Here is a 15,193-nt window from a genome sequence, read left to right as displayed (position 1 = left end):
TTTTCTTCCTGGTAATGAGAATAGAAGCTAGAATGAAGCTGCTTTAAAATATAGATGAATTTAGAAATCTTTATTCACAAGCTCAGCATCTTGTTTAGCAAAGATCTATGACAAGCCATTTCAATTTAAGAGTTAGTTTACTTAGTTTTAAGAGCTAGAAGAAAAATCCCTTTTCAGATTACATATTTAATTTAAGTAGGATGAACAATCCCATTCACCCTAAAGCCCTATAAGTAAAGATAATGAAATGACACTGCAGTATCATAAGCTCCATATACTAAAGGTTTATATCACATCAGAGCTAGCTCTGTCTCCACTGCCTGATAACACAACGCTTTATCAATCTCAATAAATAACCGTGTCATAACCATGTCTTTCATCACCAGGATTTTATTCAGATTGGAGCAAAGCATGCTGTCCACTGAAGAGATTTTACTGATGACTGAAATCAGGATTAATGAGAAACTAAGCAGGGTAGCAGGAAGAAGCTAATATAGGAAGACACAAAGCTAAACTTGGGCTCTTCTGATAACTTAATTTTAAATTTTCAGAGCTTATTCATGATAAAACCTGCTGACCGCCAACAAATTCCCTGCTGCATCTGTGCGGGTTAGATGAGCAGCAAGCAGAACCTCCCATTCGGAGCACGCACTACCATCTGGACCTGAAAAAACTTTACAGGCATTCCCTGGGTTTTTGTTTGTTTTCGGTGAAATAATATTTTTAAAAAAAATAAATAATTGTTGACGGTTTAAGTAATGTTGAGTGTTTTTTTTGTTTTAGTTTTGGGGTTTTTTTTGCCTTTGAAGAGAATCACTTTGTACTTTTTCCATATAGCAATTCACTTCCAGCTTTTAGGTTTGCTTTTACAGAAGTGTTCACTGAACACCAAAGGTCTGAGATTAATAATCAAGTAAACATAAACAAGTAGTCAGAGTCATTTTGCAGGGGCTCATCAGAAAGCTACATTTAAAGTTGAAACAATTTTGCTTACTATGAAAACTTGTGACCCCTGCAGTCCCTTAAGACTAGCTATTTTACAGTCCTTTTGCCACGTTTTTTATCTCCTGACCAATCTTTTTTCTTAATACTTTTTGTTCATTTATCTTTTTAAACATCCAGGACACAAGACATGTGCCTTCAAAGATGATGCATCTAAACTCAGCATATACTGACAGGAAGACATTAAAAACCGAAGGCTGTAGAAAGCCTTCAGAAAAGTGAGTTGTGGATTCAGTCCCGCACCTAACAAACAACTGGGAACGTTTCAAGAATCCTCCTCAACACTGGCAACATTTTTCATCATCGCAGAACTCAAAAGTGAATGGCCACTCCTCATTTTTACTGCTTTAAAGGCTTCCTGTTCCGATGGGGTTGGAGGGTCCCATCAGCACAGCAGAGTAAAACCTTGGTCCATATTCTATGTCTCTTACGAACAGAAGATTTCACAGTCTGAAAAAAGTGAAGTGGAAACCTCAGTGTAAAACCTGAAAAGCATCACTGGATTGTGAATCATTCATCCATCCTCCTTTTAGTTCAGCACCATGAACTTTGTATTTTCTACTCTGGATTTAGTAGGACCGAGTTATTTGTTTGTTTTCTAGACTAACATGATCAGTCTTCACAACATAAGCTACAATGATACTTCCATCTAAATTACCTGCACCATATGTACTAGAGCTTTTAAACGAAGTAATTTCTGTTCAATAAAATGTAAAACCACAAGTTTATTTAAAACACTCCGTTGTTTAAAGCTAGCCTAAACTAACATTAGCATCTCACAATACGCACTAGACACTTTGGCACGTACAGCTTTTCTAGTCCCTACAGACAGCAAGATGATTACTATATAACATATCCTGGATGTAGGTAATAAGAAACATGTTTTTTATTATGAATTCTAGTTCCACCAATATATTTTGATACGAACAGTAAAATTTAGTTGGGGAGGAAGGATACATCAATATTCAAAGCTGTTCTGTCTCTTTATAGTCACTGTTGCCTTCCATTTGCCACAGCACTCAAGGATGCAGTGCACCAATAATGTCAGATGGTGCCTACAATTCTGTATTTTTAAAAATTCTGCAAGTAAGGTAGGATAGGTTTCTTATTTAAACTGTACATCCTTAAACAAAACCTTAAATAATGTTGCACCATTTGCAAATCAGTGTCTTTCTTCCTTACAAAGCACTAATTACACAAAAGTAGTTAATGTTTTCTGAAGAATTTTAAAGGAAAATCGCTATGCAAATGGTAGTTGACAGTTAAACACCACGCAGGACTTCTACACAAGGCTACTGTACCTATATTACTTGGTTTCAACCTATTTCTGGATTCAGACTAGGTACAAAACTTTACAGCAATGACAGACCTGAAAAGGCAATACTAGTTTTCTTCTCATGTATCAACATCATAGATTCTAGCAGATTTTCATGATAAATAGGAGAGGACTGGTACATGTTGCATAAGGAATGCCATTAGAATGGGAAGCAAACCCAGAACCTTTGCCTGATCTCCTGGTATGAGGGCATTAGTGTCCATTTCCTTACCTAACACAAAAGCAATCCGCCTATCTAGAAACAACGAAAAGTAACTTGTTTATTCTCCAACAACCGCAGAATTTTCTACCACAACCACCAAAAGCAATTCTACACTAATTTAACTGTTTTTACAAGCACGTCAGGAATGCAAATTAAAAAACATCTAACATTCTACTTTTAGGGATAAATGCAGCTACATTACCGTGTGTGGAATCTGCACATAATATATTTGTGGAAAACAGTTGTTAAATCCAGTATTGTCTTCAAAAGCTGATGTTGTCCAGCACTTGGGGAACCCAGCCTCGAACTACTGTGCTGACAAGAGAAGTGGCAATCTCTGCCAGATGGCTGAACTCTCTTTCTGCCTTGATAAACTGCTCTCTTCTTGCCTTCTCTCACAGAAGTGCTGGGTGGCTGAGCACAAAGAACACCCTGCAATTTCAGTTTCAAATAAATGACTTAAATGGTCAAACATGCTGAAAGATGCTACCAGACCTTTACAAGTAGCGTCACTGTAAGATAGGCATGCCCACATTGGCTAGACATTTCAAAAGGAACCTAACTTGAAACATCTAAAAGTTAGTTTAAAATAGGTACCTAGATGGGCTTCAGTAGGAAAGTCGAGAGTAGGGAGAGAAATCACTTCAGAGAGTGCCTTTTCTCCTCTCATCCTGAACAGGATCTACAGTTAGTAACTCATACTTACGATGCCAGACTTTCAAGAATTAAGGTTAGGAAAGATGAACGCTACTCTTTGCTCCCTCTGGAATGTATTATATCTGTCAGTGTCAGGCAATTCATCACAGCTTCACAACTTAAGGCCTCTGGACCAAATTCAGCCCCAACTACCACCCATTTAGTTCACAGCAGTGTCGTGATTCCCAGGAGGCTCAGAAGCTGCCCTATGCCATCTGACAAGATACATAATCATCACATGAATAAAAACGTAGATGCATCTCCACCCATCTAGCAAGAGTGTACCTGCATGTGCCTGTACACTCCTTCACAGACTCAAGGTCTTTGCATGGTGGAGGGGGTGTGTACCTGCCTGATAATTTCTCTCCCATGGTGTTCAAGTCTCAACTGGCACCCATCAAAACAAAACGCTGGCATCGTTGCTTCACGTTACTGGCAGACCACGACCGTGACACTGGGAACATCTCTTGCTCTGGGTATGTTTACCCTGCATAATTCAACAGTATGTAAATAACTAAGCTAGATATATATCAATTAGATAGTTAGAAATGAGGCAGCTCCAGAAATGGAAACTACACTAACATGATACTCCACCCACGCTTGTTTACACTGCTCAAAGAATTTAGACATGCAGCACTGTATGGAGATACCTACACTATTATTCACTGTAGACATACTAGCAGGGCAATTTCCTTTGCAGAGAAAGAAAATTCTTGCAAAACAAGTACAATTCTAAGGCTCCAGAGCTGAGAGACAAAAGTAAAAAGCATTTTGCAAGGAGAGAGTTTCTTCAACAATGATCATTTTGGCAAGCAAGGAGGGCACCACTTCCACAGCATTCCTTAAAGACTCCCTGGAAAAAACACCTGGCTTTTCAACAGACAGTAACGAACCAACGTATATGTACATCATAAGAAATTTAATCAAATCAAGTTTCAGAATGTTAGCACCCTCTTTTTTGGTATTACTTGAAAGTCAGAACAAAGACTCAACAAGGAAACAGTGGCTTGTTTTGGAAAGGCTCCACAAGCTTCTTTCATATAAAAGTTCAAAATTCTGAATAAAGCCATCAGATGTTTTAAGCACAGTTTTTCTTTGAAGACTATGCTAAAAATTATATTCCAATTGTTCCATATGTGTTCTCCCCACATGACTTAAGATACATATTAATTCAGTTTAATTCAACCCCTCCAAATAACATCCAACACAGAAAAAATAAGTGAATGTATTTTTTTACTTCTAAAAAAAATTATCATTGGATTGAATATTTGTCCATCTATGTTACCACTATATTACATATATTTTTATGCCAGACATGGCATGTATGTTTATTCCTCTTTATTTATATCCTTTTTTTAAAAAATGAGATTTAACATAAATACATAAACAACTTCCAGCCTGTAAGACATTTTAAAGAGAAACTTTTGCAAAAGAAACAAGATGCTTTATTTTTTGAACAATGAAACACCACTCTCAAATTTTATGTTCCATGTACATCTGTTTTGATATGGAGCAAACCATTGTCTTAACTATTATACACTGACATTCATAACTTAAAACCTTTCAATTACTTAATAAATTATTTCTACCATATTAATCTCAAAAAATCTCTGCTGTGGTCATAGAATAGATATTAAAATCTCAGCTGGAACACACTTATATTCAATAATCTCCCCACACCACACAGAAATGATGGAAATTAGAACAAGAACAAGCTAGCACCCAACCAGACCAACCTTAACTGCACTGGTAGTATGGTAACAGCTTTTAGAAATCTTCTCCCCCCGCCTCTCCTTTTTAAATGTCAGAGTGTCAGTACACATAGTGCAGAGCACTGATCTAACAAAGGTTTTCCATGTTTGACCACCTGAGTAAATGAACCAAGCTAGTGACCTAAGGACAGGGAACAACCAATCCGGCAGCAACTGATTTTCATGTATTCTCTCAAAGGAATACAAGAATCTTAGTACAGCTGCAAAGTGATGATTTTAGGTTCATCTAAACTAGTTAAAGTTTCCATGAGAAGGACTAGAGATGCTAAGAAAAATTCTCAACTTTATATTAATCAGAAATAAGGTAAGAAGATATAAACCACTTTACTATGTCAATATTTCCAACTCTGTAGTAAAGAGAACCTTAGCGAGGTAATATATATATATATATATATATATATATATATATATATTTTAGATCAATTAGAAGTTTAAACTACAGAATACTATGCCAGTGTAAAAATAAAGTCACCATTAATAAAAAATACAAGATATGCTTAAATGCGACCCTTATTTGTCAGACACCATCTGCTTTTTCTTTCATTCTTTTCTGATTTTGATCTGTAAGGAACCACATCAGTATCAAATGTCACTTAGTTCTTATTCAAACAGAGCAGTCCAGACACAGCGGCTGCACCAGCTGACTTAGCTGACCTGGGCCTAGAGTAAAAACAAACCCCTATAAATCACCAGATGTAAGCAATTGAATAGTGATCAATTTAATTAACTGAACAGCTTTCCAAAGTTTACTGTATTGTTTTAACCCTTCAGGGCTTCTTCAATACAGGTAACTTTCAATTTGTATTCAAGGGCAGGATTTGGCCAGAGGGCTACATATTACTAGCTTTAGACACTTTAGATTCCCATTGATAAAAGCCAAATCCCAAACACGTATTTTCTTTTTTCCAATTAACAGTATGGTAGTAACTATTTTTGTTAGCAGTTCTTCAGCATTTTAGAGAAATTAAATAACAGGAAAAAAAAAATCAAACTGATTTCAAGTGAAAACCTGGAGAAAAAAACTTCCTTTAAAATCAACTGTTTTGGTTACAGGCCTTATTTGCCTTTTACAACTTTATGCCCGTATTACGGACGCCATATCAAGCAACTTACTGATTTATTCCAAACAAAACAATGAACATCAAAATAATAACGTGTCACAATTATATGTATTAACTGCAGCTGTAAAAAAAATCATGCCATCCATAAAAATGGGCTCAGAAAGACATTTTAAAGCTATTGGCAAAAAATCTTCCAACGTAGATACTTCTGAAGCTGCATCTCCAGGGGATTTCCCCATGCTGTCCACTGAAAATAAGAGAATTCTGCCATGATTTAACACAAGTTGGATTTCATCCAAGATGCATAATGACAGAGTTTAACTCTTATTTTAAAGTCTGCATTGTGCAAGTTTGTATAACATTTACTAATGTTTGTACAGTGCCTAGCTCAAAAGGGCTGAGGCTTCTGGGCACTACCACAACATAAATTAATTCTAATGCAGTCTTTGTATCTGAGGGAAGCATAAAAACTACAAGGATTAAGCTCAATTATACACATTTTAAACAACCTGCTAAATAATATGACATAATCAACTTCCTAACCACAAGCTGCTCTATTTCCAATTATTTCACTTTAATCTCCGTAATGCACATATTTCCACAAACCCTATAGAGTTAGTTCCACTAACTAGGGACAAGAGTAAGATCTACTTACAAAGACAGAAGAGTTATATTTGCAGAGACTGGCCCCAGATTCGGAATAATCTCCAGTTCATTGTTGTTCAACTTCCTATTAATATTAAAAAAAAAAAGAGTCAGCTTTGATGTTCATCAGAAGTATGTGCACTGGGTCTGCTAAATTGCTGAGCAGTGTCACCCCAAAAATTCAAAAATAATTCCAGTTTCACTTAATGTAAAAAAATATCAGAACAGCAAACATCTTTGTTTTTTCAACTAATTACCCCTAGAGAAATAGCTATGCAATTCACATACACAAACACTGGTTGGTTTTTTTCTCATTGGGTTTTTGGTTTGAGGTGTTGATATTTTTTTTTTTCCTTTGTTAATTAAGGCAAATTAACTTACACTTCCCGAAGACTATGAAGGTGATCCAGGAGACTGGCGTTGATTGAAGATAATTTGTTGTGACTTAAGTCCCTATGAGGTTAGAAAAATAAACAGCCTGTCAGTTTTGCCATAAAATATTGGGTAAAGCAATACAATTTCAATCCAAATGATGTTATCATTTGTTTCCAAGTACATAAAAAGTTTGTTTGGTTTTTGTATTAGTAAACTTAGTTATACCTTGTCTACTCAAAGGAGTTAGAAACTAAGTGTAAATACCTTGATCACTGCCAGCAGTGTCAAAGAATTTCCTATACCTCTGAACAATTTAGAAATGTCCACTGATGTGTGTGTAAGATCTATGAAAAACATTTTAAGATTTTGACTCATATACACCAACAACAACCCCTCTCCCCTACTCCTTCACAACAAAAGATCTGGCTAAAGCAACCTCTTGCTTACAAGGAAAATTCATAAACCAATACTCAATATTGTCTCATTCTTTGAGTCAATCATAATATTTGTATCATTTACTCTTCTCACTTCTCTAAAGCAACAGACAGATCATAAGCACACAGTGAGGACCATCCATAAAACTCGGTTCTATTTTCATGCTTTCACACAATTCAGGACTCCATTCCTGCATAACCAAATCTAATGAGGCTCTTCAACAAGTAATATCAGAAGAAAACAGACACAGGAAGGCCTAATTCTATTCTGAGTTTCAAGACGTCTGGATACTAGTCACATTAATACTGCACTTAGTCACACCTGAAAACATAGCTCAAGCACTTTGCTTGTGCCACTCTGTAATGAAGACCCCAAATATATATTGATGCAGTTTATAAGAAATCTTGTTCATGTCTTTGCAACAAAACAATCCAGGGTATTAAGAATGCAACACATTAGCTTGATCACTGTCAAGAAACTATTTTCCCTACTGACACCATATCTCCTCTCAAACATTTGAGAGCACCATAAAATAGAGTCTTAAGAAACTTTTGCGTAGCCTGAGAAGTGCTGGAAACATCACAGAAATAAAGGAATGACAATACAATAGAAGGCAGAGAAGTTAAACACAGAAACTCAAACTTATACGTATGTCTATGGAGATCCGCACAAGTGGTACACATTCACAACCGATCTTGTCACCTTGGCCAGCCCTGTTCAAGACCTCTCTCTTCTTGGCCAAATACCCACCACAGTGTGGGCCTTCCTGCTCCGGTACTGCAGCCTGTCACCACCTCACCTGCACCGATTCAGCCACCTGCAAAACACTTGCTAGATATTGTAACACTGGGCTTATCCAAGCCAACAACCAAAAACTGCACTATTTATAAGGAGTTCTTCAACTCACTCCAGCGAGTATTTGCAATGCAGACACACAAAAAAACTACATTGGCATGTGTCAGTGGTGAGCTTCTGTGGCATCGGGTAACAGCAAAGAAATTTCTCACACTTTCTGACACTTTTCCCTGTGCTAACTAAGCACAGAACAGTTATCCAGCCACATGGGCATGAAGTATATTTCAAGTTGAATCCACGAGGAAACTCCGGGATGGCTTACTTTTTCTAGATGACTCAGTACAGCCACCTATATTGAGCACGCCAAACATGGCTGACTGCCATGGACATGTCTACTCTTCATCTACAGTTCTGGAAGTGAAGAAGCCTGATGATCAGTGTATCTGTGCTGCACACACACCAGAACTGGCTTAATCAAGCCAGGTTCAAGGTCTGCGCTACATGTTCTGTTCTGCAACTAAACCTTGAAGAACTGCAGATCCAGAACACTCTAGTTCCTCTGCACCCACCATTGCAAATCCTTGGACACGGGCATAACACTGCAACCCAGCCAGGCACCCAGGCTTCTTCAACAGCACACAGGGATGGTAAAACCATGTTTTAGCCTCCCCCAGATGTTTGGTGCTTTATGCAGTACTTCTCTAATATTGCCATGTCAATACCATCATTCCTTTTGTCCTGCCTTGGACTGCAGTTAAAAAAAAAAAAACAACAATGACTAAAAATAATCCCAGGCAGGTATGGACATTACGAGGGGTACCACCAGTGCTCCGTTACAAGGTGTTCTCAGATCAGGTTCAGCAGGCTGGACAGCTGCGGCACAACCAGCGCCAGCTCAGGGCGACGCACAGGGAGGAGATGGGCACCACGCTTCCCAAGCCAGGGCTGCCCAGAAGCCTGCACAGGGCAAACTCACAGGTGCAAAAGGCACCTTCCAACACTTAAAAGGGGGTTGAGGCTTGGGGGGAGCCACTGAGAAGAAGGGAACACACTCCAACATCTTCAGGTAGCCACGGAGGGGATGTTTTCCAAGACTCAACTCTGGACTCAAGCACTTAATATATATCCACACATTCTTCCAAGTGTCTAAACCCCTATAGATTTTTCTCTTAAAGATGGAAAACCAATACAGTGTTAACATTTTCAAAAACCCACAAATGTTAGTTTCAGCATTATGATTTTGAGCCCTCCTGTAAATGAGGTTAACCACACTTGAGTTAGAGGGCTGCATCTTTCACTGCTTAAAAATCTAGTGCAAACATTAGTCTGGCTGTAGACTGGAGAAAAATCCCTTTGTTTAACATCTGAAGACATTAGCTGCATAGAATTGAAACCCTCATACTGCATTCTTAAATGTAAATACTGAAAAAATACACTGTTACAAAGATCTAGACGAAAACCTAACTTGGTCCTTTAAAGCAGACAGGGTAGAGACAATTTTTACCCTTAAACATAATTCAATATTTGGCTTTAGTCTGTAGGGATTATAAGAACTATGCAAATAAACAGCCAAAATTCAGTGAAGTTATGGCTGTTAGTGCCTAATATGTTACTGTTCTTCATGCTTCAGACAAGACTTAGGAATCAGTAATTACTTCAACAAAGAGCTTTCAACATTAGTGCTAAAAACCTGCATTTCTTCATTTCATCTAAAAACCCTGCAAAAGGTTTATTTAAAACACGTTTGCCTAAAGGACCTACCAGACAGTAACAGACGTGAGCAGATTTGTTCTGCTGAAGTTATAACACGTTAAAAAAAAAAAAAAAAAAAAAAAAATCTGGCAGAGTCCTTAAACTATAAAAATCCTACAATTACAACCACTGCTGTGCATGATCACCACACTGGAGCCAGACACTTTCACTCATAGCTCAAGCTCACATCCATCTGGAGTCCATCAAGGCAACCGTGAGCGTAACAACTTACACCAGGTTTCAAACCATTTTTTTTTGTATTTGTTTTTTAACGCTAAAGATACGCTCAGATTTTCCACGTAGCACCTACTGTAAAAAGTATATACATACGTACAAATTCCTCATTCCTGGTTTATTTACAGCAGCTTGCCAAACACAAGTTGCAAAAAAAATCCGAAAGCAAAACAACAAAAAACCCCTTCTAGACAATACTGAATCGCCTGTTTCACACAGCTGTAAGCACACTTGTCTACCAATTGTTAGATAAAATATGAATCATAAATATTTTATTAAACCTTATTTCAGTACTACTGGCATGAGAAGCTTCAGGAAAAAAGTCTTGCAAGTTACATTTTTAAATTAAATCAGAGTGTTTGGAAGCAAACCAACAGTTAAAATATTTGTCTTTTACTAATACCCTAAGTGAAACTTAAACCTATAGAAGTTTCTGAAACTTACAAACACTGGATCTGAGGCATTTTTTAAATATAAAAATCTATCACCCCTGTTGCAAAGCTACAAGCACATTTCAGTCCAATGCATTTCTCAACATCTTTTAAAACAAGTATGAATAAAAGTTTTGAAAATGAATCGTTGTTCTTCCTTCACAGCAATGCAAATGACAACATTAAAACACCAAGATTGTTACTATGCATCTTCCAATTCTGAATTTGCCTTGTCTGTTAAAACCATGTTACAAGTGGGGAGAGAATCTCCTCTGTGACTACTTTTGCCACTAGAATTTCAAAAGCCATGAAAGATAAAACAGCGAACACACTCAGAAACCAGATTTATACTAAGAAATTCTTTATAACAATAAAAAGTATGTATACCTGTTCCTCAGATTTATAATAAAAGTGATTGAGTGTTTAAGTAGAATTGCCTACACTTGAAAAAGCATACCATAGTTTTAGAGGCCCTTTAAGAACCTGTTTTATGAAAGAAACTATTTTCTATATTCCATTATGTTTGTATGGCCATCTTTCATAACTCACAAGTCTCTGCCATAGAAAGCTGAAACATAACTCTGAACATCAATGTCTGTGTGATAAAAAACTCAAAGGAAGGTCTAATGCATAAAGGGAGAGGGAGAGCGTTTCTTCACACATTTTATAAATATAACTTTCAGACTCAAACTTAATTCACAACACTTAGTCACAATTATCATCTTCTTCCTTAGAGAACTCAGAAACCTGAGCCCCAAGTCAAATTTTAAAATGCAAATCCAGCAACAGCTTCTTAATCAGTCCCACTGGGGCCTATAGAGCTGCTAATTCAGCAGAAATCAGGAGAGCCGAAAAACAAAAAGCCAGGCTGTAGCTGTTTTAAGACACTGATCCAAAGTGACTCATAAATCAGCTTGCTACGTTCAAGTTTTAGTCTGGAAAATATTGAAAAACAGCTGTGAAAACCATACGGCCCTTTTTCTCTGGCAATTCTGGTAGAGAACTAGAGGATTTATAAAATGTAAATACTAAAGATGTAACACAAACACAAGTGAAAACCATTTTTCAGACTTTCCCTCCTCCCTGACCAGCAGTTTTAGCATTCCTTGGTGAACCTGGCGAGGCGTACGGCAGTGCCACCAGAGCCTGCACACACACAGGGCACTGGCCCATGCTCAACACACTCCCTCCCTCCGCCTCCAGCTCTGCTACACCAGCTCGAACCGGCGCACATTCTTCCAATCTCAGAACACACATCCTAGAATGAAACTGAAATCCAACTTCAAAACTATCTGTACACAAAGGCATTACAAATGTTCAACAGTTTTCAGCGGAATGTTATCTTCCATAAAGTCAGGGTTACAGAAGACGGTATTTTTGGCTAAAATCACAGTAAAGCTGGCAATTATACCCTGTTTACACTCCATCCTCTGAAGCCATTTCCATACAAAACAGTACCCTCACACTTGCCACTAAGAAGAAGGGGACACAACTCAGTTCGTTGGCTCATTTTCTTATTTCCCTCCTTTCCACTCTGAGGTCACTCAGCCTTTCCACATTAGACACCCTCATTTTATTTCACCAGGGGATTTGAACACAAAAGGAATGCAAGTGTAAAATGGAGCTTCAGAAAGCCATCTTCATCTGACCCATTCTCCATACGGGTGAGCAGACATATGGGCAGAAGGTGTGAAGCCTAATGCAGGCCTAGACCTTCTTAGGGACAAGAGCTTCCCTTCTGCTTGGGAGACCTCGCCTGCATATGTTAGTAACATGGTGTAATAGCTGTTGTTTTCTAAAGAGGGTTGGAAAGCCTACAATTAAACTACTAGCCTTTGGCTATATCTGCCATGGACTTCATCAGAAAACACAGCAAACATATACCAATAAAATTCATAAACAGTCTTTTACAATTTGTAACTGCACAGCTTGTTGCAACAATAATCCAGGCTATTCAAGCCTTTTTTGTATATGTAAAACTGAAACGCCTTATAATCTTGCAGACTGCGCAATCCCAGCTCCAAGTACTGGGGCAGCTGGAGACAGACAACCCACACTCTTCCTTGTCCTCTTATTAAGAGGGGAAGGAAGAAAGAGCAGGGTACTTCTGAGGCATTTGACACAAACAAAAGGAATATTTACACAAAAGCGACCAGACCACATGGTTTGGTGACACCTACAAAGCTGTACTCCTGTGAGTTTAAGAGCGAGTGACACAGCTGTCCAATGAGTAATCACAGCAGGGCCTCTTACAACAGACCAAAGCTTATTTATTCAAGTGGAACTTATTTTCTCACACTTTTAAAGGAATGTGAACTTACATAAGGACAATTTACACTACCAAGGGAATTCTAATTAGAAAAACCTCCCCTGTGCTAACAAAAAAAGCACTGCAATGTGTTTTATTGTCTCTCAGTAACTTAAGTGGAAAAGACAAATTTTGATTACTGCTAATTTAGAGCTGCTTTGAAAAGCAGCTCTTAAAATGAAAGTTCTAAGATTTCTACCCTTGTTTTTTGTTTAGCATGCTGTCACACCTGAATTTTAACTTAACAGCACTAAAGTAAGCTAAACTAAGAAACTAGGCTCTGAAGCTTAGCTTAGTGTCAAAAAAGCCTTAGGTCTTGTCAGAAAACTTAAGTTAGAGAACTGAAATAGTTCAAAAGAACAGAAGGGATGGAATTTAATAGGAAGCAAAGCCAGTTGTTGAATGTAAAGCAGATTCGATATTTGATTCTTATGCTTCAATCGCATTAAAAAAAGTTTCTTTTCCCTCACACTTTCCTATACCACTCCTGCAAATATTCACCTCCCAGAGCCATGCTTGTGTTCAGTTCCATATGGTGTCAATACAACCATCCACATTTCATGAGTAAAGCAGCATGACCTCCAGACGAGGCAATTGAACAGAATTAGCCACAACTAATTGAAAGTCTTCCTGTTTACTTTAAAGTCCTTATCTCAATCTGCTTTGGAAATGTAACAGAAAATTAATACGACTAATACAGAAGATCTTTAAGTGACAAGGGATTAAAAACAAATGTGAAAAGTCCCTCAACTATTTTCAGGCTTTTAGAAAGATCCATAATTTATGCTTTGTCCATAAAAGTTTGTCACTGAAAGAAATTTTCTACAGATGGCATTTCGGTACGCGTTATTACGGATCCAGTGAATCCGTGCCACCGGCCCGAGTGGGGCAAGCTCCGGTGTTAACGAAACCATTAAACCCAAAACCATCAGGGAATCAAGACAAGAACTACACAAAACCGAGAACAGGTTTTCCCGACACACGAATCAGTATTAACTTGACGATTATCGCACGTTTTCCAGTAAGTCATCGGAACTTTCTCCCTCCACCTGTTGGAACGCCGAGCAGCGGTCTCGGGCCCGCTTTCGGCCCGGCCGGTATCGCCGTCACTCCGGGCCCGCAGCCCGCCCCAGGGACGCTGCGGCCGCCGCCGCCCCCGCGCTCGCTGACAGCTCGGCCGCCGGCCCCCGGCGCTGCCCCTCCCGCCCCACGCACCGCCCGCCTCGCTACCGCCACGAAACCCGCGTTTCCCTCCCCAAAACGCGCCGGCGGTCCGGCCCGCGGCCTCCGGCGGGCACCTCGGCCCCCAGGGACAGAAGATGGCGGATGGGCGCAGGCCGGCACCCCCAGCCCCCCGTACTGCCCGCCGCCCCGATACTCACAGCTGCACCGCCCCCCGCGGCAGCCGCTCGGGCAGCCGGCTGAGCTCCAGGCGGCTGCAGGCGACGAGGTGCCCGGCGCAGCGGCAGGGCGCGGGGCAGGGGGCGGCGGCGCGGGCCCCCAGCAGCAGCGGCAGGAGCAGCAGTGCTAGAACGGCGGCGGGCGCCGCGCGGGGCTGGAGGGGCATGGCGGGCTCGGAGCCGCTGCCGCGCTCCCGTCCCGGGCGCTCCCTCACTGACAGAGCCGGGCGCGACGCGACCTCCCGCCTCTCAGCGCGGGTGGCGGGTCCAGCTCATGCCCCGAAGCCGCCGCCAAGGGGGGAAGGGGGTGGAAAGGGGGGGGGGTGTAGCAAAAAGTAACGAGAGAAAGCGGGACGGGGGGGCTCGCAGCGCCGCCCGCCGCCAGCCACTCGGCAAACTTTCCGCCGCCTCAGCCCGCCTCCACCCGGCCGGGGGAGCCCCGAGCGCGGCCCGCCCCGCCGCAGCCCCCTCCCCCTGCCATGTGACAGCCTAACCCCCGCCCGCCCCGCCGCAGTCCTGGGGCAGCCGGCGTGGTCCTGTGGGGCTGGGGGTGCAGGATGGCGGGCTGGGGCGGGGTTGCGCTGGCGTTGCGCCCGGTTGCTGCCAGGGCGCTGCGGCGGCCCCCCGGGCCCCCTGCCCGCCCCGAGGGGCAGCCGACGGGCCGCCTCGCAGCACGGCGGGCGCACGTGTGGGCTCTTGCAGCCTTCCCCGGCTCCTCTGGAGGCGGGACGCAGAGGCCAGTGGGCCCT

At 40.8% G+C, this 15,193-nt stretch overlaps 1 protein-coding gene across 1 annotated transcript in view; it reads right to left on the bottom strand.

Annotated features, from left to right (window-relative positions):
* Positions 1-14,753, bottom strand: part of LRIG3 (leucine rich repeats and immunoglobulin like domains 3) — a 42,624-nt gene extending 27,871 nt beyond the window's left edge. The window contains exons 1-3 of the mRNA XM_065048593.1: positions 14,427-14,753; positions 7,096-7,167; positions 6,725-6,799 (exon numbers count right to left, since the gene is read on the bottom strand). Of these exons, the coding sequence (XP_064904665.1) occupies positions 6,725-6,799; positions 7,096-7,167; positions 14,427-14,611 (332 nt within the window). The 5' untranslated portion in view covers positions 14,612-14,753. The remainder of the gene's footprint in view (positions 1-6,724; positions 6,800-7,095; positions 7,168-14,426) is intronic.
* Positions 14,754-15,193: the final 440 nt, after the last annotated feature.

This window comes from Columba livia, chromosome 1 (genome assembly GCF_036013475.1).
Source record: "Columba livia isolate bColLiv1 breed racing homer chromosome 1, bColLiv1.pat.W.v2, whole genome shotgun sequence".
Taxonomy (NCBI): domain Eukaryota; kingdom Metazoa; phylum Chordata; class Aves; order Columbiformes; family Columbidae; genus Columba; species Columba livia.
Note: the sequence above shows the minus strand (reverse complement) of the source record. Positions and strands in the feature narration are given on the sequence as shown.